We start from the raw sequence: 25,280 nt of genomic DNA on the forward strand, positions 1-25,280 counted from the left end.
TAGCAGTGCTGGAAAAGGAGTTAGGGTGTCCTCAGTGGAGCAGAAAGGTATAAAAATTTCTGGAAGCTGTGAAGCAGACAGAATCAGGTTGACACCAATGGCTGAATGCTCACCTCTTATATCAGAGGCTGACTCCCACAAGACAGGAGTGGGACAATCAGGACACTCAGGACACTCCCACAAGACAGGAGTCTGACACTCAGTCAGACACTCAGTTGTGTCCAGCATCAGCAGAAGGTTTGGGGCCAGAGCAGTAGGCACGGGCAGCAGCAGCGCTGGAACACTCAGCCCCAGGGAGCAGGAGAAACTGAAAAACTCCAATCTGAGAACCATGCCAGAGCCTCCTGCAGGAGAAGGTTGCCATTTGCCCCCAGGGCCTTGTGCATGGACTGCTTCCTAAATGAAGTAGGGAATATGCTCTTGGAGACTTGCTTACCCAAGCAGGAGGGCCAGGGAGAAGAGCAGGGGGAGGGGACACTTGGCACCCCACCCTCACCCCACCCCCAGCAAATACTGAGGGGGAGGAGGACTCTTAGGAAAAATCTCACAGCAGGGGCTTCCCCAGTGGTCCAGTGGTTAAGACTTCACCCGTTCAGGTTCAATCCCTGGTCGGGAAACTGAGATCCCGCATGCCTCAGGGCCAAAAACCAAAACTTAAAAATGGAAGTAATGTTGTAACAAATTTCCACAGAGACTTTAAAAATGATCCATATCAAAAAAATATTAAGAAAAAAAAAAAAAGACCTCACTGCAGGAGTTGGAGGAGAAACCAAGTTAGACGGATGGCTGTTAGAGAAACACAGGTCTTATAAAGCTCTGTCCTCAACCCATCATGGAGGAGCCAAACCAGGAAGGTGCCCTGTTCTTTCTTTTTTTTAACTTTTTATTTTACATTGGGGTCTACCCGATTAACAATGTTGTGATAGTTTCAGGTGGACAGTTAAGGGACTCAGCCGTACATACACGTGTATCCATTCTCCCCCAAACTCCCCTCCCATCCAGGCTGCAGCATAACATTGAGTAGAGTTCCCTGTGCTGTACAGTAGGTCCTTGTTGGTTATTTGCCCTATGCTTTCTTTATTGGCTGCATTTGGGGATTTACTTCTCAGAGTGGCTTTTGAGCTGCCCATCTTCTCCAGGGAGGAGGGAAGGGCTAAACTCTTCCCTTTGTGTCTGGCCCAGGTTCTCCGAAATAAAACTCGCCCAATGCTCCCTGCTTCAGTCACTGTGCCCAGGGTGGAACCCCGCAGCTCTTAGAGCAGATGACTGGGGGTGTCAAACCCAAGTAATTACTGAAGAAGCCACAGTGGCTTCCAATATGGTTTCTATAGCTCCTTTCATAGGAGTGAGCAGACAGAAATATGAAGATATCCAACATCCCAACAAGCTGAGCACGACTTAGGAAAAAGCTAACATAAGAAAATGTGGTTTTGGTAAAAAGAAAGACAACAGAATCAGGACAAAGAAGTCCAGAAATAGACGGTTCTGGTCATCTATTGCTGTGTAATCAACTACCCAAATCTTTACTTAATAGTAACTATTTAACCTAGAGGAGTGGGCTGGGGGTGAGTGGGAGGGAGGCTCCAGAGGGAGGAGATATATGTATACATATAGCTGATTCACTTTGTTGTACAGCAGAAACCAGCACTACATTATAAAGCAATTATCTGCCAATTAAAAATAATTTTAAAAAATAGTAATCATTTATTTTGATCACATATCTGGGAGCTGAAGTAGGCTCCACTAGGCAGTTCTGGATCTGTTAGGTCATGGCAGCCAGATGCTGGTTGGGGCTGGGGTCTCCAAGTCTCCTCACTCATATGTCTGGCACATGGGTTGGGAAGACTCACACAAGTGGAACGAGAACAGCCTCGCCCATGGGCAGTCTCTCCAGGTGGCAGTCCCAGGCAGTTCCTGGCATGATGGCGAAAGGCTCTCAGAGCCAGTGTCCAAGAGAGACCACAAAGGTTATGTGACCCTTTCTAACCCAGCCCTGGAAGTGACTTCACTTCCATCTCATTTTATTCCTTGAGGCAGCCACAGAGGCCCATCCACGTTCAGAGGGCGGGACCATGGACTGCCCCTTTTGGAAGGATTTGGGGACATATTTTTAAATCATTACATCAACCCGCTTATATGGATCACTTGACTTGTAATACAGTAAGAGAAAACATGATGTTATCAATAAATGGTGCAAGAGAGATCGATGTCTGGGGAAAAAATGTGAACCTTACTTAACACCAAACATGGACATTCATTTGCTCCTAGAAATTATATATTTTATAATTTTAGGATATAATATATAATTTTAGGGAGCAAACATAGGAGATCTTCATGATCTTGGGGTAGGAAAAAAGTTCTTTACATAGGATGGAGAAAGCACTAACCATCAAAGGAAAAATTAATGATCTGTGTTTTATTAAACTGTAGACCTTCTGTTCACTAAAGACATCAGTCAGGGAAGGGAAAGCAAACACAGAGGCCGAGAGAAGATATTTGCAATACATGGAGCTGACGAAGGCGTCTCATCTAGAGTATGTGTCATGCCTACGAATCAAAAAGAAAAAGACACATAGCCCAATAACTAAATGCTCAAAAGACATGAATAGGCATTTCAGAGAGGAAGCTAGACAAATAGCTAAAAAAACCAAAACTCTTCTCATTTCACATTAAGGAAATGACCCACAATATACCCATCCAAATGGCTGAAATGTAAAAGCCTAAAAATACTAGATGCTGATGAGGACACAGAGGGACTGGAATTGCTGAAAGGCATGCCAACGTGCATCTGCCTTGGAAAACTCTGGCGATATCTGCATAAATTGAGCATACAACTACTATACCATCCAGCCACCTGACCTCAAGGAATACAACCAATAGTAACGAGTACATATAGGCACCAAAAGATAAGCAAAGAAGTACAACAATTTCTTAGCAGCACGGTTCATAAGAGGCCCAAGCTGGAAGTAACACAAATGGCCAACAGCTGTGGAGTGAATAAATAAATTGTGCTGTGGTCACACAATGGAATACTTCACAGCAATAAAAAATATCTATTGATAGATGCGGAAATGTAGTTAAAAAGTCATAGACCATAATTTGAGCAAAAGAAGTCAGACACTAAAAAGTACACACTGGGTTTCATTTATATGAAGTTTATAAACAGATAAAACTAATCCATGGTGATATCAGAATAGTGATTTCTTCTAAGGAGCAGGATACATGCATGTGTGTGTGTGGTGTGTATGTGTAACAAATAGGCATAAGAAGTTACATTATATAGTCATAACCGCAATACCTCTATCATAACCAACAAAAATTAACTCTAACTCTAATTAACCCTAAAATATCATACAATATTCAGTCTGTGTTCAATTTTCCCCAATTATATAAAAGAAAATCATAACATATATATTAAGTACTCAGAAATAAGCAGAAAATAAGCATTTTCACGTAGAGAAAATGATGAAAGATGATCGATGAACATGTATGATAGCCTGAATACCTTTGTCACAAGAGGAAAGACTCTGTGCCATCAAGATGGCAGTTCATTACTAATTTATGAATTCAGTGCAATACCAGTCACCATCCCAGCAAAATGATTCTAACATATATGAGGAGCCAAAGGGCTCTTGAATAAAATTACAAGGTGGGGGACTTGGACTAGTATATACCAAGATGTATTGTAAAGTTTTTGTAATGGAATTGAAGACAGCATGTACTGGCACAAGGAGAGACAGTAAACAAATTCAAAAAGGATAGAGAGGCCAGAAGTGTGTAGATGGAAGCTTAAGGTTGTGTTACAAATCTCTGGGGAAAGGACAGACTAGTCAATGCATGGGGATAAGATGATAGTTTATCCATAGGGGGAGACATAGCTCTAAACTCCATATCAGATAACATGAAAATCAGTTTCAGATAGATCAAAAATCTAAGTAAGAAAAACAGAATTTCAAACTTCTAGAAAATATATATAGAAAATATATATAGGAGAATATATCCTATCCTATTTTCAGGATAGGAAAGGATTTAAGAAGTAACAAATGGGACTTGTCTGGTGATCCAGTGGTTAAGACTCCACACTTCCAATGCAGGGGGCAAGAGTTCAATCCCTGGTTGGGGAACTAAGATCTCACATGCTGTATCAGTTCAGTTCAGTTGCTCAGTCGTGTCCGACTCATTGCGACCCCATGGACTGCAGCACGCCAGGCTTCCTTGTCCATCACCAACTCCAGGAGCTTGCTCAAACTCATGTCCATCCAGTCCTTTTCCAATGAGTCATTTGTTTGCATCAGGTGGCCAAAGTATTTGAGTTTCAGCTTCAGCATCAGTCCTTCCAATGAATATTCAGGGCTGATTTCCTTTAAGATTGACTGGATTGATCTCCTGCAGTCGAAGGGAATCTCAAGAGTCTTCTCCAACACCACAATTAAAAAGCATCAATTCTTTGGTGCTCAGCTTTCTTTCTAGTCCAACTCTAATATCCATATCCATCATATCCATCACATCACATCACATCCATCATATCCATCACATCTCACAACCACATACTGTATAGCACGGCCTAAAAAAAAAGTTACAGAAAGTATAAATTATAAAGGAAAAGATGAATGAGGCTAACTATATTAAAATTTAAAACAATTTGAGCAAGTATAAATAAGATTCTATGAACAAAGTTAAAGGACAAGCCACAGATGAAGGGTGGGGGAGATTTTGCAAAGCACAGGACCAATAAAGGAATGATAACTAAAATGAAGAAACAAACAAGAAAAAGAAAAGTAACCCAACAATTCAAAAAGAGAAAAATGAAATACACAGTAAATGTAAAAAATATACTCAACATCATTAGAAATAAGGGGAATGCAAGTTAAATCCACAATGACATACACTCACACCACTAGAACAGCAGTAATGCAAGTCTGACAATACCAAGTCCTACCAAGGATATGAGTGGTAGCAGCTTCTAAAGAATGCTGGAGAAAGTGTGGATTGGAACAACCACTTTGGAGGAAAAATTGGCGATATACAAGGGGCTTCCCTGGTGGCTCAGATGGTAAAGAATCTGCCTGCAATGCAGGAAACCTGGGTTTGATCCCTGGGTTGGGAAGATCCCCTGGAGATGGGCATGGCAACCCACTCCAGCATTCTTGCCTGGAGAATCCCATGGACAGAGATGGGGTCACAAAGAGTCAGACACTACTGAGCAACTAAGCACAGCACAAGGGGCTTTCCCAATTGCTCAGCAGGTAAAGAATCTGCCTGCAGTGCAGGAGACACAGAAGATATGGGTTTGATCCCTGGCTCAGGAAGATCCCCTGGATTTGGAAATGGCAACCCACTCCAGTATTCTGGCCTAAAAAATCCCATGGACAGAGACACTTGGCAGACTACAGTCCAAAGGGTCGCAGAGAGTCAGACACCACTGAGCTACTGAGCACAAGAAAGTTAGAGATAGTCTAATTATAGGACTAAAGAATTGCTGTCCAGTTAACACACCATAGCAAAAAAAAAACCTGGCCCAATGGTATATGCATAAGAAAGTTCATTGAAACATTCTTTTCATCATTAAAAATTTGAAATAATACAAGTGTTCATCATTTGGAGGGGAAATGAACAAATTGTGGTCCAACCACAGAATCCTATGCAACAGAGAAAAGGTGTGAACTGGCATGTATCAATACGGGAAATGCAAAGTGTGAGTTGCTCAGTCATGTCTGACTCCTTGCGACCCCGTGGACTGTAGCTCTCCAGGCTCCCTGTCCATGAGATTTTCCAGGCAGGAATACTGGAGTGGGTTGCTATTTTCTTCTCCAGGGTGTCTTCCCAACCCAGGGATAGAAACCAGGTCTCCTGCATTGCAGGCAGATTCCTTACTGTCTGAGCCACCAGGGAAGCCCCAGTAAGAGAAGACCATTACAATTTTATGTCACTGAAGTTGAATATTTACATAATATGGACAATTTCTTCCTGCAGAAAATTGTTTCCCTAATTGCTATAAGAAGTAGAAAATCTAAATATGCCAACATCCATTAAAAAATTGAAAAAGAGGCTTCCCCAGTGGTCTAGTGGTTAAGAATCCCCCTGTCAATGCAGAGGACACGAGTTTGACTCCTGGTTTGGCAAGATTCCCATAAGCCCCTGCACCTCAACTACTGAAGCCTTTGTGCCCTAGAGCCTGTGCTTCACAAAAAGAGAAGCCACTGCAATCTGCAACTAGAGAGTAGCCCCTGCTCGCTTCAATTAGAGAAAGCCTGCATGCAGCAACAAAGACCCAGCACAGCCAAAATAAATAAACATTTTTTTTTAATTGAAAAGTATTCTTCATCATGCATTTCCAAAAATGATCACACAGGTTGAGTTCAAAAAACTTCTAAGGAACAGATATGAACTACTGGAGACAGAATTATATAGAAATCTTCCTTTTGTGCTTAGAAATTAGCATAACGTTGATACATAAATCTAACAGAATAGCACACAAAAGAATCAAGAGATCCATTCTACTTAGTCATGGTTGTAATATCCCCTAGATAAAATATTAATATTTGAATCCAGCAGTGTTTTAAAAAATAGTATACCAAGTAGAATTTATTCCAGGATGTAAATTTGGTTCAACATTAAGGTATTTATTCATAGACAGTGAAAAATCCACATGTTCATCTCAAAAGATCCTGAAAATTGCTAGAATACTAGAATTAATAGGAACAGCTAGCATTTATTCAGCATTTACTAGGTGTCAGTTTCTGTGTTGAGAATTTCCCATGTTTTATTTAATCCTCACAATAATCCTATCATCCCCTTTTTTTCTACGTAAGGGAATTAAAACTTAGAGAAATAAAACTTGCTTAACTTGGTGGAAATTATTTACCAGGAACCAATAGCCAACACCATAGTCTTTTTTTTTTTTTTTTTAACGTTTTATTTTGTATGGCAGTGTAGCTGATTAACTATGTTGTGAGAGTTTCAGGTTCACAGCAAAGGGACTCAGCCATAGGTATACACGTATCCATTCTCCCCTCCACCAAATTCCCTTCCCATCCAGGCTGCCACGTAACACTGAGCAGAGTTCCCTGTGCTATACAGTAGGTCCTTGTTGGTTATCCATTTTAAATACAGTACTGAGCAAATACCATAATCATTGAAATAGGACTCCAACCCCTTGCCTGCTTCAATCTCCACCAGCCCTCATCTTTGGCAGTTTTGTCTCAATTTCCTAGATTTTTCTTTTTAGAGCTGTGTTGCTATGCAATCCATAGTAGGACAGAGGCCCAGCTTATCACTGGCATAGACAAAAAACCCAGGATGAATTTTCCGCCTCTGGTCCTGGCACTAGCACCTACCTTCTGCCGTTAGAAGGAATTCGGGAAAACCAGAGATGTTTGTTGGAGAGATCATGGAAACTGTCACGTCACTGTCCTCTCCAGCAACCAGCATTCCCATGGAGGTCTGGTGGTTAAGACTCTATGCTTCCACTACAAGGAGCATGAGTTTGATCCTTGGTTGGGGAACTACGATCCCACATGCTGCATGCTATGGCCAAAAAAAAGAAAGAAGAGTGCTGGTCCTATAAAGGGATCATTAGTCCCATCATTTGCCCTCTCTAAGCCTCAGTCTCCCTAACTCTAAAATAATGGCGCTGGGTTGGATGATGTCCAGGTTCATTGCTTCTGACTTTACACTGAAAGACTGATTATCCAAAACGAGGCTCAAATTACTTTTGAGAATTGCAGCATAGGAAATGTCAGCTTGTTGGCCCCCCTGCTGCTAGATAACACTTGTAAAATTTGTAAGAAGGAAGTGCGAACATCTCAGCTCATGGCTGGAAATGAATTATGTTCTTCAGAAAAGAAACGTCTCTTGCCAGTTTGCAAAACTTTGGGCTCTTGTTAGTTTACCCTTCAAATGCAGGAAGGCAATTTGTGGAGCTCTGCAGAGGGGATTTGTGTGAATTTGGGGGAAATACTGTCAACAGAAAGTGTTCTCTTTTGCCATATGTGTGACACAAGTAGAGGCAGAAAACATATGCACCGCGCAGTTTCACAGAGCCCCCGCCCTCTCAAACAGGAAGACGGTCTTCAAAGTTTTCTCTCGCTAGAGGAGATAAAGACAGACATTTTTTAAATGTCATGTTGGTTCTGTGTGGCAGAATATTCAAAGAGGTGGAAATCTGACATTTCTTTCTGCGAGATAAACTGCTGATGCGCAGACCTAGAGAAATGCTGGGAGAGGCGGCCGTATTTGCATGAGTCGTCTGAGAGCCTCATGAATGGATATTGATTGAGACTCTAACCCTTTGTCCCTGAGATTCATGTTCTGGAAATCTGCCTCAGTAGCTCACGCCGTGCCTAAACAATATCCGGAGGGAGGAAAGAGCAACACAGCCTCTGAAATAAAGTCATCATGAAGGTAAAAGCATTAGACTTTGGGGCAGGTCCCTGCCTGAAGCTGGGGGTCCCTTAAGAGAGGAATGGGTTGGTTTTGTCTTTTTATTTTTTAGTTGGATGATAACTGTCGTGTCAGTTTCTGCAGTACCAACAAAGTGAATCAGCCATAGGTATACATATATACCCTCCCTCTTGAAGGGGAAGGAGAGAGTGGAATGAATTGAGGGAGTAGCATTTTAGTATTCATTTGGCTGCATCAGGCAGGTCTTAGTTGAGGCACACGGGATCTTCGTTGCGATGCTTGGGTCCTCTAGTTGCGGCACATGAGGTTGGTTGCCCCAAGCCATGTAGGATCTTAGTTCCCCAACCAGGGATTGAACCTGCATCCCCCGCATTGCAAGGTGGATTCTTAACTGCTGGACCAGAAGGGAAGTCCCAGGAGAAGAATGGTTTGAACTTCTGAGGCTGTGGATCCTGGGATGGGTGGCAATCAGCCATCCTGGAGGCTAACTAGAGGTTGGTGTATGGCAGCAAAGCTAAGAAGCTGTAACGTGAGGTCTCTTGACAGAGCTCTTGGGAAGGCTGGAAGAGCCCACACCTGGAAGAACCACCTATGCTGTAAAGTAAAAACTTCCTAGCTGTTAATATCAACCTGCTTCCCCAGGTGATGTGGCATCCTTCGGGTACTATGAGGACACTCCATCTGGAGGCATCAGCCAACTGGCCCTTTTGTCATAAATAAGCACCTTGGGGACTTCTTAGTCCCAGGAAATGTATTCAAACTTGGTGACATTGGAGCTTGAGCTGTTCAGTAGAAATATTGCCAAGGAACATGTTCTTGTTGTTTTGTAATCTCAGAGTGGCAAAGGGGAGCACAGATGTACCAGAGGAGAGGAACCCTAGTGGTGGCTCCCAGGCTGTCCCCAGTTCTCAGAACAAGGAGGGGTGCCCTCCAGTCCAGGGGGACTCCAGGTAGACCATGATGCACTGGAGGACTTCATGCAGCTTCATGGACGTGGCCTTGGTCTGGCTGCTGTACTCCAGCCCAAGTTGGATTACTTAGACCCTCTTGGCAAACACCTCATGGAGATTGCTTAATTTTATGTTCCAGTATATTTTTAGTCCATTTTGACCACTTACATTACAGAAAACATCCATATCATTGAATTTTTCAAATGTACTGATGGATTTTACACAGTACCACCCCTTGTGTTTTTAATCTCCTTAGTATCCATGGTTATAGCCTCTTTCTCACTCCTGATGTTGTTCAGTCGCTCAGTCGTGTCTGACTCTTGGCAACCCCGTGAACTGCAGCATGCCAGGCTTCTCTGTCCTTCACCATCTAGTTTGCTCAAACTCACACTGACTGAGTCAGTGATGCCATCCATCCATCTCATCCTCCGCCCCCTTCATCTCCTGCCCTCAATCTTTCCCAGCATCTGGTTCTTTTCCAGTCAGTTGGCTCTTCTCATTCTTAAAGGTGTATACTTGTCTTTTCTCTTTTTTTCTAGATTAATTTTGCCAGAGGTTTATCCAGGTTCAAACTATTATAAAGACTTTTCTCTGTGGTTTATTTTTAATTCTACTGGTGCTCTGTTTTGTGAATTGTTAAATTCTGCTTTTAATTTGACTTATTTCATCTTCCAGGTTTCCTTGATGCTGTTTTTATAATGGTCTCAGTTTATTTCTTCTTTCCCTGTATTTAATTCTTCTTGTTCAATCATGAAAGCTATGGTTTTGGCCCTGAGTATAATAAACAGCTGTCACTGACCTCACTCCATAACTTCTAATATGTAGTATTCTCATTAGAGTGATTTTCTAAATATTCTGTAATTACGCTTAATTTTCTCATTAGCTCAATCATTATTTTTTAACGTTATTAAAATCAAGTAGCTTGTTGGTTTGTTAGTTTGTTTAATCTCTTGTGGTCAGAAAGTATAGCCTGTAAAATTTCTACTTTTTAAAATGTATAGATGTTTTATTTGTAAATAAGCACCAAATCAATTTTTGTAAATGTTCTGTAAACATTTGAAATCAGTGTGATTCCCTACAGGCAATAAAAATGTCTATTCAGCTAACTAATTTAATAGTCAATTATTTGATATCATTCTCCCAGTGTTATCCTTAAATGTTCAAACAGGTATCTTAATCTACACTGTTCTATCAGTACTAAAATAAAATTTGTATTAAATTATTGAATTAATTAAAATTATTAAAATATTTACACTACCCAAATGATATTAAAATTTTATTATATTTTGATTTAGTTCGACCTTCCCTCTACTAGTTTTTATTGAAATAATGCAGAATTTTAGATACAAGTTATCTTTATGAAGTTTTTCTGTTATGTAACTTTTATTTTTTAAATTCTTTTTTTAACATTTACATTGTTTTATAGCTATATTTGGGCTTCCCAGGTGGCTCAGTGGTAAAGAATCCACCTGCCAATGCAGGAGACACAGGTTCAATCCCTGGGTTGGGAAGGTCCCCTGGAGAAGGAAGTGGCAGCTCACGCCAGTATTCTTGCCTGGAGAATCCTATGGATAGAGGAGCCTGGCGAGCTAGTCCATAAGGTCACAAAATACTGGGATAAAGTTTAGGACTCAGTTCAGTTCAGTTCAGTCACTCAGTCGTGTCCAACTCTTTGTGACCCCAGGACTGCAGCACGCCAGGCCTCCCTGTCCGTCACCAACTTCCGGAGTTTACTCAAACTCATGTCCATTGAGTCGGTGATGCCATCCAACCATCTCATCCTCTGTCGTCCTCTTCTCCTCCTGCCTTCAATCTTTCCCAGCATCAGGGTCTTTTCAACTGAGTCAGCTCTTCGCATCAGGTGGCCAAGTATTGGAGTTTCAGCTTCAACATCAGTCCTTCCAATGAATATTCAGGACTGATTTCATTTAGGATGGACTGGTTGGATCTCCTTGCAGTCCAAGGGACTCTCACGAGTCTTCTCCAACACCACAGTTCAAAAGCATCAATTCTTCGGCACTCACCTTTCTTTATAGTCCAACTCTCATATCCTCATATATGACTACTGGAAAAACCATAGCCTTGACTAGACGGACCTTTGTTGGCACAGTAATGTCTCTGCTTTTTAATATGCTGTCTAGGTTGGTCATAACATTTCTTCAAGGAGTAAGTGTCTTTTTATTTCACAAAAAATTTAGGACTAACGAACAACATATACACTTTAACAATGTAGCGTTATCTTTTTTTTTTTAACCTGCTCCTCATAACCAGTAGAAAGCTAGTGCCCTTCTTGGCACTATTCAATTTACTGCCTTTCAGAAATGAAGATTTCTTTTTGAGAATCATCTAGAGTCACTAGAAAGTAGTGTTTTCTATTTGAGAGTGATTCTATAAGGAACAGAAGTTCACTAAGGTTACCACAAATAACGGATCTTCTAGTGTAAGGACAAGAAGAGCCTTGATCCTGTTCTCCTCTCATCACCTCTCATGGTCTCTTAGTGATGCCCTTCCTCTGACTGTTCTTGCTGTTTTTGCCACCACCAAGGCTATGACTGCTACACCTAGTGGATCAGCAGACTGGGAAGGGCACCAGACTTTCTTCATTTATTTTTTCTGCCATACCACACCACATGCAGAACTTCCCCAGTCAGGGATCGAATCTGTGTCCCCTGCACTGGAAGAACAGAGGCTTAACCACTGGACCACCAGGGAAGTCCCATGCCTCAGATCTTGATGTTACAGTGTCAGCAAGACTGCTGATGAAACCCTCTATATCTTTGTGCAGTTTCTTTCCCCTCCCTATATGGCTACTTTTGTCCATGGCAAGGATACTGGAGTGGGTAGCCATTTCCTTTTCCAGGGGATCTTCCCGACCGCGGGATCGAACCCAGGTCTCCTGCATTGCAGGCAGATTCTTTACCATCTGAGCCACCAGGGAAGCCGTGTCTGACTGCAAAAGTGCCCAAAGCTGGTATACTCTTGTTCCACCTTCATTTTAGTTTTCCTTTCCCTTCTAAGATGCATTTTTCCAACAACCTCCCAGTGAGTCACTCCTTCTCTAGTAGCTGGACAGTGTGTTCTTGTGCACCTTTGATTGATTTGTTTGCATTTTTCCATACCTGGGGAAATAGAGCAAAAATAGCCCATGTTTTTTATAGATCAAACGTAAGAATCAAAATATTTAAATATTAAAAAATAACAAATCTCTCCACAATATTGCATGAATTCCATCCCCTCCATGCATCTTTCCAGCCCTGGTAGTAGTTATGGTCTGTATTTATGGATATACCATTTTATTAATACTTAAATTTCACCAAGAGTTCAAGTATATGCTAGCTTTATGTTCAGATTTTTGAAATGAAGATAAAATGAACAAACAGCTTAAGGGTGCAGTGTGTTTAACACGCACAATATATTCACTTGGGCTTCCCAGGTGGCTCAGTGGTAAAGAATCCGCCTGCCAGTGTAGGAGACGCAGGAGACGTGGGTTCAATCCCTGGGTCAGAAGATCCCCTGGAGGAGGAAATGGCAACTCACTCTAGTATTCTTGCCTGGAGAATCCCATGAACAGAGGAGCCTGGCGGGCTACAGTCCATGCAGTCCTAAAAAAGTCAGACACAACTGAGCACACATTCCCAGTATATTAAGCACCTAGACAATGTAAGGGGTAGTTAACTATCCACTTAGGAACACAAGTTTAGGGACAAGGCCTGCCAATGGAGGAAAACCCACCATTCAGGGCTGAACAGAGGTCCTTGGCTGCTGGCAGAATCTCCCCTCGACTTCAAACTTGAGACAAACCACGGAACATACAAAACTTGATTGAGAAATACCACTCAGTACACCAAAATTAACTTCAGAACAGTAACAGGATAGATTGGGCAGAGCCAGTTTGGGTTGTGGGGGCCAGGCTGAAGTGAGCAGGGTTGCCCAGAGGCTGGAAATGTGGCAGCTGAAGCCCAGAATAGGGAGACGAGAGCAGCCGTCTTCTAAAATACGCTGATTTCCAAATTCCTAAGTTGTTTTTGGTCTTAATCATCTCTTAGCAGACACTCATCGTCTCCCTCTGGCAAAAGCCTGTTAATTGCTCTGATGAAGGAGAGGGGCCACCAGATGCAGTCCCACAGGACAACACAACTGGTCTCGGGTTATGACACTGGGCATCTTCTGTGTCCTGAGCAAATGCCTTCCGCTTAACCCATCTGTCATCTGGGGAAGTGATTCTGACAGGTCACCTTTCATAATGGCTCCGCGACTATTTATAGAACCAGCAGATTACTGCGCGTGATCAGCTCTAGTCTTTGTTACCTGATTGAATGGACACTGTCGATACAGCCGGTTGTTTATCCTCGAAGTAATAAGTGACGTGCTTTTTCTACCACTGGTGTCCGGAGGGCAGAGGCTAAGCAAGTTTGCGTCTTCTCTGACGTTTCCTGTGAACCCACAAGGCGGGGGCCTGTCCTGGGTCCAGGCTGGTAGTGGCCCTTGGTCAGACTTGGACCCCGCCCTTGAGAAACTGACATGCTGCTCTGCCTGACTGCACTATGTACCCTCAAATTCATATGCTGACGTCCTGACACTCAGTGGGATTGTAGTTGGAGATAAGGCATTTAGGAGAGTACGTGCTCAGTCTCGTGTCCCACTCTTTGCAACCCCATGGACTTCAGCCCGCCGGGCTCCTCTGTCCATGGGTTCTCCAGGCAAGAATACGGGAGTGGGTTGCCATGCCCTCCTCCAGGGGATCCATCCCGACCCAGGAATTGAACTCATGTCTCCTGTGTTTCCTGCATTGGATTCAATACCACTAGCGCCACCTGGGAAGACCCCATTTGGATCTGCTACATCCAAACCCTAAAACCGCTCTCTTTCACAATTGTGCCAGGTCAGCCCAGCAGCCGTTCCCTTCAGGGTCGCTCACTGGCCCAGATCAGAAACCCTGACTCGGGAGCAAGTTCCCCTCCAGCCACCCCGAGAAGGTGGCAGGTCGAGTGTCTGGCCTGTGCAGGCTCCATGCTGAAGGACGGTTACATTCTGCTGGGGACCACTGAGCTGACCTGGGAAGGCCGGCCCCTCAGCTCCCAGTGTCAGCTGCATCACTGCTGGGGGTCGGGTCCTCACTGGGAAGCGCGGCTGGAAGGGATGTGTGTCCGCCCTGTAATTAACGTTAATCAACACACACCATCTGGAGGGTGGAAGAATCTGTTCTTCGCATCCACGCTCTTGGCTTTCATCCCAGCTGAAGGATCCAGAAAATGCCGATAACCTTCCTCTGGGGCACGTTGCCAGGTTATAGGGCCCAGTGCTGGCCCCAGACAAGACGGGAGAGTCATCAGACAATTTCTCCAAGGTCTGACTTTTATAATCGGTGCGGGGTCTCTGATATTAACTTAGGGCAGACGCCGAGCCAAGGATTTCAGTCTGTGTTTGAGAGGCCAGACTGAGTCCAGCTGTGAAACACAGCCCTAAAGCCACTGAACTGTGCACATCACCATGGTCACTTTGGTAAATTTTATATTATGTATGCTGCTGCTGCTGCTGCTAAGTCACTTCAGTCGTGTCCGCCTCTGTGCGACCCCATAGACGGCAGCCCACCAGGCTCCCCATCCCTGGGGTTCTCCAGGCAAGAACACTGGAGTGGGTTGCCATTTCCTTCTCTATATTATGTATACTTTACAACAATTTTTTACAGTTGTATTTTTATTTTACCTTTAATTAATTTTTATTGGAATATAGTTTTACAATGTTGTGTTAGTTTCTGCTATACAGCTAAGAGAATCAGACTTACATACACATATATCCCCTCTGTTTTGGATTTCCTTCCCATTGAGGTCACCACAGAGCACTGAGAAGAGTTCCCTTCCTGTACAGTAGGTTCTCATTAGTTATGTATTTTATACACAGTATCAATAGTGTATATATGTCAATCCCAATCTTCCAATTCATCCCAGTTGTTTCATGGGCACAGTTTCAGTTTTGCAAGTTGAAGACAGCTCTGGAGACGGATGGTGGTGATGGCTGCACAACGATTTGAATGTCCTAAAGCCACTGAACTGTGCACTTAACCATGGTCATCATGGTAAATTCTGTGTTATGTCTATTTTATCGCAATTTTTAACGCTGTATTTTTTAAAAGAGAGAAGGAAAGGAAAAAAGCATCGGTGTGAAGTGTGGCTGCTCCCACCATGATGCCCAGGCAGGAACTCTCCAGGCGAGACTTTCCTGCCAGTCCAGCTCAAGTCTGGGCGTCGTGGGAAGTAACCAGCCTTCTTCTGTCCTATTCTGTTTCAGCTGCTGCCAGTTTGGGTCCCTGCTCTCTAAAGGAAAAGCCACTGCTCTCTCTGGCTTCCAGCTGTGATGTCTGGTCACCCCCGCCTCCCTCCTGAAGCAGCCCCACCCAGGGTGCATGCCCACCCAGTGGCCCTTATGAAGTGGTGATCACTCTGACCAGCAGGTGAGTGCCCTCTGGGAAGTGGGTGAGGATGGTCTGAAGAGACCTTAGTGGGCATCTGAAAACAAGGCACAAGGTCTCAGCCCTCATGTGCAGGAGGGAAGGGGAAGGAGCCAACTCCCACTCCAGGGGGGCATATAAGAACCCAGGGTTGTGCTCTGCCCCCCACCCCTACCCCCATCGCAGGCAAGTGGGCATGACCCTCTGATCTGCACTGCCCTGGTTTTCTGCAGGGGTGGAAGATGGTACCAGTCAACCCTGCGCCGGAGGAGGAGCCTGAAGCCGCCACTGAGAGATGGAGGACCCCACCCCTGAGCCCGTCTACGTGGATGTGGACAAAGGACTGACCTTGGCCTGCTTCGTCTTCCTCTGCCTGTTCCTCGTCGTGATGATCATCCGCTGTGCCAAGGTCATCATGGACCCTTATAGCGCCATCCCCACGTCCACCTGGGAGGAGCAGCACCTGGACGACTGAGGCGCGGGCGGGCAGGGGCAGTGAGGAGGGACCAAGACCCTGGCGCTCTCTGGACGAGGTTGCCCCGGGACACACCTCCGTCCCCTGGCCACCAGCCTGCCAGCGCCTGGAGGCAGGCAGGATCAGATTCAGCTACTGGGGATGGAGAAGGTTCACCTTAGCCTTGCCCACTCTCACACGAGCAGCAGGTTGCGATGCATGGGATGCTGTGGGTGGTGCCATGGCTGCCCAGTCTGGGGATGAGAGGACCATGAGTCAGTAGGCCTGGGGTTCCAGGCTGGGGACTCAGTGTGAGATTATGGGCGGTCACCTTCCCTGGATCCCAAGTGCCGTTTGGCATTGGATACAGGACAGATCATGTAACAGTGGTCCAGTTTTGAGGAGACCCTTGCCCTGATCATGCCAAGTAGCACACGCCCTAGCCCCAGGGGTGCAGAGTACAGACATCCACCGGAAACCCAGCCCCTTCCTAGTGGGCTGGCAGCGGAGCTGGGCTGGGGACCCAGGGAAGCAGATGGATTCAAATTCACAAAAGGCACCGGGGCTGCTTCCCAGCGATATTTTTTTAAACTAAAATATAGAAGGGTATATTTTTTCTTGTTATAAATGAAATGTGTATTTTAGAAGTTTGGAAAAATACAGAAAAAAATTAGAAGGAAAGGGGGAAAATAACACTTACAATCCCACTTCCCCAAAGCCGCCATCTTGATATATTTTCTCTCAGTATTTTTACATATATTTTTCAATAGTCAAACTGTGTGCATGGTGTTGCATCACTTCATATTACAGCATGAACACTTTCTCATGTCATCAAACTCTCTTCAGAGCCATCATTTTTACTGGCTGCAGAGTATTCCATTGGTGGATAGGTCATGGTGTAATAATTATCTCTGTTGATCACACGTTTCTTTTTTTCCCCACTATTCTTCATGCAAAATTATTTCACCCAGTGACCTCTTGAGAGCACACAGTATATGAGATGAATATTGGACAGGAAGACCTGGGTTCTACTCTTGTCTGTCACTCTAAGGCTGTGTGACCTTGAGCAAGTCACTTTACCTCTCTGCACCTCCGTCCCCTCATTGTATAAAGGGGGAGGAAAAGCCTTGCCCTTTTTGTTTTGTGTAAGCCTCACGTGAATGAAAGGGCAGGAGGGGGAGTGCTTTGAATGTAAATGTGCTGTGGGGGTGGACAAGGAATAAGTTGTTGATTATAATGACTCCTTTCCCCCTTTTTCCACCCTTCTCACTTGCCTCACACTCCATCACTTAAATCTAAGACCTTGCAGCAAGAATACTGGACCAGAGTCCACAAACCTGGTCCCGAGTCCCAACTCCTCTACTTTCTTGCCCTAGGATCCTGAATAACTCAGCCTCTCTGATCCCCAATTTCCTCATCTGTAAAATGAGGGAATAACATCTACCTCACAAGGTTGTTGTGAGGATGAAATGAGAGAACATGGGCAAACATTCATGTCTTTTCTTGATTTTTACCACCCCCAGGAGAAGCCAGGGGTCTGAAATGGGAGAATGAGGGGTCTGGATTCCCCTCTCTCAGAGGAACCTGGAACCCTGGGCTTTCCTCAGTTCCCAGGGGCCTTCTGAAAGGCCAGACCTCCCAGCCAGGACCTGGTCAGAGGAACGCTCACAGCATCCTCTCCCACCCAGCACCTGACCTCAAGGAATATGGTGTCTATTAATTTACGTAATCATCATTGTCATCAGTAATCTTGCAAACACAATATGAAGTTAAATGAGACCGCCTGATCACCCCCTGATTCTGAAGGTATTTATTCTATCCCTCTGAGGCATGCCTGCCATCTCCCTCAGAAGTGACCTGCAGCTGGGAAGAAGCTCAAGGCTCCCTTCCCACCATCAGTACCACCCCATCCCAGGTCACCTGGGAAATCGCTTTCCAAAGCACCATCACCACTAGGTGACCACCTGAAACAAGGGCACCACTGTTCAGGCGGCATTCCAGGGCATTTCCAGCTGTTCCCCATGCCACCCTCCACTGTGTGGGATGCAGAAAGGGACAGCTGGCAAAGGCAGTGGACTAAAATGCATTGGAGGCTCCATCTGTTGGGACGCTCCAGAGCAAGGACCCTGTACATTGCCTCAGGCCCAGCAGCAGCCTTCACTCTGCAGCCTACCTCAGAGATACCAAGCACTTCAGTGAAAAGCTCATCAGCATGGATTTACAGTGCCAATCAGAACCAACTCCCAATCAGCAAATAACAGATCCCGAGGAACAAGAAGAGGTCTTGAAGACCTCACTTGGAGATATTTTAGAGCTAAGGAGTGAACAACAGGTGCCTGAGGGCTATACTACTCAAACCCTGATAAAGGACAAGAGCTGCTGCAACATTGAGGAACTTGCTAGAAATCCAAAATCATGGACCCTCACTCCAGACCTCCAGAACTCTAATCTCTGCAGGTGGGGCCCAGGAATCTCTTAGCAAGATCCATTGAGTGATTTCTATGCACGAACTTGGGCTTCCCAGGTGGCTCAGTGGTAAAGCATCCTCCTGCCAATGCAGGAAACTCAAGTTCTATCCCTGAATCGGGAAGATCCCCTGGAGGAGGAAATGGCAACCCACTCCAGTATTCTTGCCTGGAGAATCCCATGGACAGAGGAGCCTCACAGGCTACAGTCCATGGGGGTCACAAAAAGTCGGATGTGACTGAGCATGCACACACATTAATTAAATGCATCAATATGTTTTTAGAGAGGGATATGATCAATTAGTTTGAGAAGAACTGCCCTGGGGGTCCTCTGGTCTCACTTATTTCTTTCCCACACCTAGAGTTACTAATATTTCCCACCCTATCTCTTTTGATTCTTTTTTTGGTGGCAAAGGGAAATAATTACATTTCAGCAAAAGATGGAAAATTTCAAAATCACTCCTATTCTAAGCCTCCAGATAATAGTGATTTCCATTGTGTGTCCGTGTGTTCCCTTCTCATCTTTGTCCACATGCAAGGTATATTTTTTCATAAAAGCCTTCTGTTACAACATGTTAATCAGTATCTCATAACATTTCTTCATAAGCATGTTTCTGCTACAGTCTTCCTATTTATCATTTTAGTGGCTATAAACCATACCATCTAGTGCATGGGCATAGTTATCCAGAATCCTGTTATTAAGTATTTGGATTGCTTTCATTTTCCCCTAGTATACATGTTGCAAAATAAAAATAAAGAAAGAAAGCTTAAGACAGATATGATGAACCCTGGGGCTTGCTCAGGGTGGATAATAAATATTGCTTGATAATAAATATTGCTTGATGGTGGATAATAAATATTTAAATGACACCCCCTTCACCTTAGAGACACATGGGGGAGGGAGAGCCATCTAAATATCCGATCATAATAAGGGAAAACCCAACTGAAATTTCAAGCTTTTGTTTTTGCTTTAGCTGCTAAAGGATGAAAGAGACGCTCCTTTGTCATCAGAGTATCTTAGCCAGTTTGTAGCTGGCTGAGATGAAGTTAGGGCTTGGGATGGAGAGGTAAACTGTTCAGCAAAAGAAATGGAGAGAATTTTTGAAGACTAGAAACTGGCAGAGAGAAAATGAAAAGCATCAGAGAGAAGGAGGTGTTGACATCAACCCAGGATTTAAGGCAAAATATGATCAGGGAAAAAGTCCCTGCTGCAGGGTGTGGGTGATGGAGTCTCCAGACAGTGGTGTCTGGTGGTGGATTTTAAGTTGTTGCCTGTTCTGTGCTCTGCTCTAGTCCCTTCCTGTTACCCCAAACTCTCAGTAAAGTCTGATACACAATCCACCTTGTGGCCATGGTGTTTGCGGCGCAATAAAGACATTTGCGGGGGAAAAAGACATCTGGGAAGTGGGTGATGTGAAAGAATGTTATCTGGAAAGGGATGTCATGCTAGGGACAGGTGAGGTAGAGAAAAAAAGCAGAAGCAAGAAATCAGTGACTGTCCTTAGCAGAAACATGACCCCTGAGAATGCTCAGACAGGCTGGTATGACTAATAGAGAACACTAGTTTTACCTGCCTGGTCTATCAATTCCCATCAACTCTGTTTCATTTTTTCCAATTAGTTGCTCAAATATCTACATGTTCTTATTGAATTGCTACTCTTTTTTTTGGTCATGCCATGCTGCATGCAGGATCTTAGTTCCCTGATCAGGGATGGAACCCACCCCACTCCATTGGTCGGGCAGAATCTTAGCCATAGGACCACCAGGGAAGTCCCTTCTTATTGATTTGAAACACCCATGACTCCCTCTCCTATAAAATTGCCACAGAATTTGAGGCTAACTCAATCCAAAAGGAGCTGGTTCTGCTTCAAAACATCAGGTGGGGAGAATTTCAAAGCCTGGTGTGTCCACAAGTGTGCTTCCACGCCCACAGTCCTGCGTGTGTGAAGGAGGACAGCCTGCAGTGCCCTTTTTGTTTATGGCCCAGTCTGCTGAGAGGCGCTTGAGCCGAGCTCCCTGGTCCACGTTCACATACCCCGTCACTCCGTCCAAACAGTACACTAGGCTGGCTGTGTCCAAAGGGACAGACAGCCTCAGCCATGCCAGCCCTGATCCGTAGGTCCTTGGTCATCATCGGCTAAGATACTTCCTCCTTCCTGGGGAGTTGTCTTGGGGACCCGTATCACTCAGAATCCTAGCAGAGAGAGATGTACCTCCAAAGCATTCCATGAAGACAGTTTAATGATGGTGTATTTACAGAGGTTGGTCAGGGTCAAGGGAAACAAAAGTAGGGGACAAAATACCCATGGGTGACCCACAATGCAAGTCCATCACCACTTTAGCCAGAAAACAGGAGAAGGAGAGGGTGTCCCCAGAAGCTACTGGAAGAGGACTCCCCCCACCCCAACCAAAGCCATGGCTACAGGCAATCAAAACACAGCTCAGTGGGAAAAGAAAAAGATTTCTCACCCTCTGCCCTCTAGTCTCCTGTCCCAGCAGCCAAAAACAACAGAAGCAAAAGAACAGGGAACTCTGGGTGATAGGGTTCATATATATTAGTGAAATAGAGCAAATGAAAACTAATCAGTACTGGGACTTCTCTGGTGGTCCAGAGGTTAAGACTCTGAGCTTCCAATGCAGGGGGTTTGGATTCGAGCCCTGGTTTGGGAACTAAGATCCCATGTGCTGCACAGCTCGACCACAAATAAGTAAATAAATCCATGCCCCCCCCAGATAATCAATTAATTAATGCCTCCAGATAATAAATTCAAGCCCCAAATAATAAATAAATTCTTGTCTCTAGATAATAAATAAATAAAATCAAGCCCCCAGATAATAAATAAATGAATTCGTGCCTCCAGATAATAAATAAATAAATTCATCTCTCCAGATAGCAAATAAATCCATGCCCCCAGATAATTAATTAATTAATCCCTCCAGATAATAAATAAATAAATAAATTCAAGCCCCAGATAATAAGTAAATGAATTCATGCTTCCAGATATTAAATAAATGCATGCCTCCAGATAACTAATTAATTACTTTATGCCCCAAGATAATAAATAAATTCATGCCCCCAGCCTAGACCTAGAGAATAGGGATATGGGATGAGAAGTAACTAGAGAATCTCCAACGAGGCCCTGGGTTCTAGAGCCAGTCTTCCTTGTCCCCATTGTGTTGCAACAGCCGCATTTCCCCTCAGATGCTGGAATAAATCACCCTGACAGCTCAGTGGTCCCCTTCTCTGCCAACTAGTACAAGATGAAGAGACTCAGATGCCTGCAGGATGATCTCAGCCTGGGGTGGGGGGTGGGAGGGAGGCTCAAGAGGGAGGGTATGTATATGTATATAATATATATATACACACATATATATAGTTATGACTGATTCACGTTGTACAGCAGAAAACAATATAACAATGCAAAGCAATTATCCTCCAGACAAAAAATAAAAATTAAATTAAATTATAAAAAAACATAGCAACCTTAGGATGCACCCACTACATGCAGCAGAGTGGTACACACGAAGATGCTACACATTGCCTCAAAAACCCAAAGAGGTTCATCAACCACTGAGCCTCTTTCTTCACAGTGGATGGCACAAGGAAAAGCGAGGTTTCTCACCTAAGAGGGGGTATCCCAACATGTCCCCCAGCCACTGGAACCCAAGAAATTTCTGCAATATGGAGGGCACATGCAGAGGCCCCACACTGACCTTGGAGGGTACCTGCTACCCATCGAGTCTTCCAGACACAGGGTGATGGCAGAAACTAGAGACAGGGCTGCCATCCTTATTGCCCGGCCACTGAGCACCCCCTCTGCACCAGAACAGAGAAGAGAGATGCCTGGGGGTCCCTGCCTTCAAACAGGGGGTAGAGAGAAAGACGGACACATGGCTGCCGAAGACTTTCCACATTAGACCAGAGCACACACTTGAAGCCAAGTCATAAGAAACCCGAAAGGAGATCTTCTATTCAGATCAGAAGGGCTGGTGTTAAACTTGGCCTGAAAGATTGCTCCAGGGAGTGGGCTTTAAGAGACAGCAGGATCTGTGTGAACAAATCATTTCCCCATGGAAGTGGGGAAAGCAAATTTTATTTGCAATGAAGATTTTCATTTTAAGAAGAGATATATTCACTTGTTCATTTTAATTGGCATTAGTATACATTGATGATGGGCTTCCCAGGGGGCTCAGTGGTAAAGAATCCCCCTGGCAGTCCATAGGGGTTTGCTCTCACCTTCTGGCAAGCCCATGCCGTTTGTGGTCCTTGCTACCCTCCACCCAGCAGAGGCAGTTAGCACCATGTCATCAGTACAGCACGACTGAGCGACAGAGCACAAGCGTCAATATAGCAGCCATTCGTGAGGTGCTGCGGGTCGACAAGATGATCAGGGTCCCACACAATACAACAAAGGGAAGAGCGGGCAAACCCTGGAGGGAATACAATTAAGGTGTGCCACCACCTCCTGCCTGATGAAGGTGAACTGTTTTTATTATCTTTATTGATCAAGATGCAGCAGAAAGTACTTTCTGGTACAGTGGTTCTCAAACTTTAGCGTGCATCAGAATCACTTGGAAAGTTTGTTCTAACACAATTTCTGGACCCCCACCCCAGAATGTTTAATTCAATTGATCTTGTTGTCTGTCCTTTAATTTGTCAAAGTACTATAAATTTTTTTGTGGGGGGAGGTTATTTACTTTTTAAAGTATTGTTGATTTGCAATGTTGTGTTCATTTCTGCTGTACAGCAAAGTGGAAGTCCTATAATTTGTATTTTTAACAAGTTTCAAGGTCCTTGCCTCAGCTAAGAGACTTTATTGACACACACAATTACCTGGCATTGCACGGTTCCCTGGCACTGCAACTCTGCAAGCCAGACCTTCGTCTGTCCTACAGTTAAGGAAAGTCACTTTACCACTGCATGCGTGCCTTCTGCTTTTCCATCTGACACTTCAGTTATGAATTCAAGATTTGGAGTTTATCTTCCTCTTTATATAAACTCTCCAGGGCAATCAAGAGCAGCCCACCCATCCTACAATCCACATAATCATCAATATTCCCCAAGCAATTAAATGCCAATGATTTTTTTAAAAAATATGTATTCATTCATTCATTCATTTATTTAGCTGTGCCAGGTCTTAGTTGGTGCACACGGGGTCTTCAATCTTCACTGTGGCATGTGGGATCTTTAGTTGTGGCTTGTGTGATCTAGTTCCCTGACCAGGGATTGAACATGGGCTCCCTGCATTTGGAGCACAGAGCCTTAGTCACTGGGCCACTAGGGAAGTCCCACCAATAACGCTTCTCCTAGTGCTTTACTCTCCACCTGCACTCCATCCTATGCCAACACTGATAATATTTCGATAACTGTGATAGCATTACACAATACAGACTATTCATGTCCTGCCTCCCCCAGTCAGGAGGTTACTCTGTGCTCATCTAATATGCAAGAAACCCAATTCCAGCACGTTATTTTCAGAGCCTGTTTCCTGATGCCACTCCTGGTACCAATGGCTTTATTAGTCAGGAAGCAACTGAAGAGGGTTTGATTGATTGAAGAGGGTCTAATTTAGGGACTATTTTCAAAAATGTAGGCAGGGTTTAAAAATGCAACACAAATGAACATATCCAAGAAACAGAAACAGACTTGCAGACATAGAGAACAGACTTGTGGTTGTCAAGCAGGGAGAGGGGATAGGGGAGGGAAGAATTGGGAGCTTGGGATTAGCAGGTGCAAACTAATATCTGTACGATGGGTAAACAAAAAGTTCCTACTGTATAGGACAGGGAACTATACTCAGTAAACTGTAATAAATCAGAATGAAAAAAAAAATATATATATATATACATACACACATGTATATGTGTAATGGTCACTTTGCTGTACAGCAGAAATTAAACACAACATGGTAAATCAACTTTTTTTCAATAAAAAATGTTGAAAATATAAAAAAAAGGAGAGAGAAAAGGACGGTGACTAGTTCAGGATTGATGACCATGAGAAGCCATTGCCAGCTCTTGCTTAGGGAGGGAACAGTGGAACCAGAAACAAACAAGTGTTACTGAGCCATAGGTAGGCAGGGAGACGCTGGCACAGAGCCAGCCAAACCCTAGCCCAGCAGGGAAGGAGTGAGGAGAGTGGATACCCCTGCCTTCTTTCTCCTCTTACATTCCACCCTCAGCTTGTGCCTCCTTTACGAAGCCCAGGCAGAAGCCAGAGGGCGTGAGCCTAGGTGACGTTATCCATGGAGGTCTTCCTCCTCCCAAGACACAGCAGGACAGGGAAGGATGACCAGCAGGTCTGGAGGAATAGAGGGAGAGGAACCTGCATGGAGCCCCAGATGCCCTTCCTGCCGGCAGATCTTAGGCATGGCCCAGTGAGAGCTTCAAAACCGACTTTCAAACTGACTATCTGGGAAAGGGGATCAGTGTCAGTCACTGATGCCTCTTGGGCTTCTTATGAAGTTTGGTCCACTCTCTCTCCTCCCTTCTGCACCAAGAACAGGGTGCCCTCATTAGGTTCTGTTGTGCTCGCTTCTCCAAAAAAAGGGGTGTCCTCT

General features: G+C 44.4%; 1 protein-coding gene and 1 long non-coding RNA gene across 2 annotated transcripts in view; one reads left to right on the forward strand and one right to left on the reverse strand.

Annotated features, from left to right (window-relative positions):
* The window catches only part of CTXND1 (cortexin domain containing 1), a 40,932-nt gene extending 24,633 nt beyond the window's left edge, over positions 1-16,299 (forward strand). Inside the window, exons 2-3 of the mRNA XM_081546747.1 lie at positions 15,642-15,804; positions 16,035-16,299. Coding sequence (XP_081402873.1) covers positions 16,097-16,276 — 180 coding nt within the window. The 5' untranslated portion in view covers positions 15,642-15,804; positions 16,035-16,096 and the 3' untranslated portion in view covers positions 16,277-16,299. The remainder of the gene's footprint in view (positions 1-15,641; positions 15,805-16,034) is intronic.
* LOC145528431 (uncharacterized) lies at positions 12,359-16,509 on the reverse strand. Its single transcript, XR_014070400.1, has 6 exons — positions 16,433-16,509; positions 16,150-16,272; positions 14,408-14,505; positions 13,662-13,786; positions 12,891-12,955; positions 12,359-12,472 (listed from the first exon to the last, which is right to left on the reverse strand). It is a non-coding gene; the product is annotated as an uncharacterized LOC145528431 (long non-coding RNA).
* Positions 16,510-25,280: the final 8,771 nt, after the last annotated feature.

This window comes from Giraffa tippelskirchi, chromosome 12 (genome assembly GCF_054371585.1).
Source record: "Giraffa tippelskirchi isolate mGirTip1 chromosome 12, T2T-mGirTip1v1.2.pri, whole genome shotgun sequence".
NCBI classification, from domain to species: domain Eukaryota; kingdom Metazoa; phylum Chordata; class Mammalia; order Artiodactyla; family Giraffidae; genus Giraffa; species Giraffa tippelskirchi.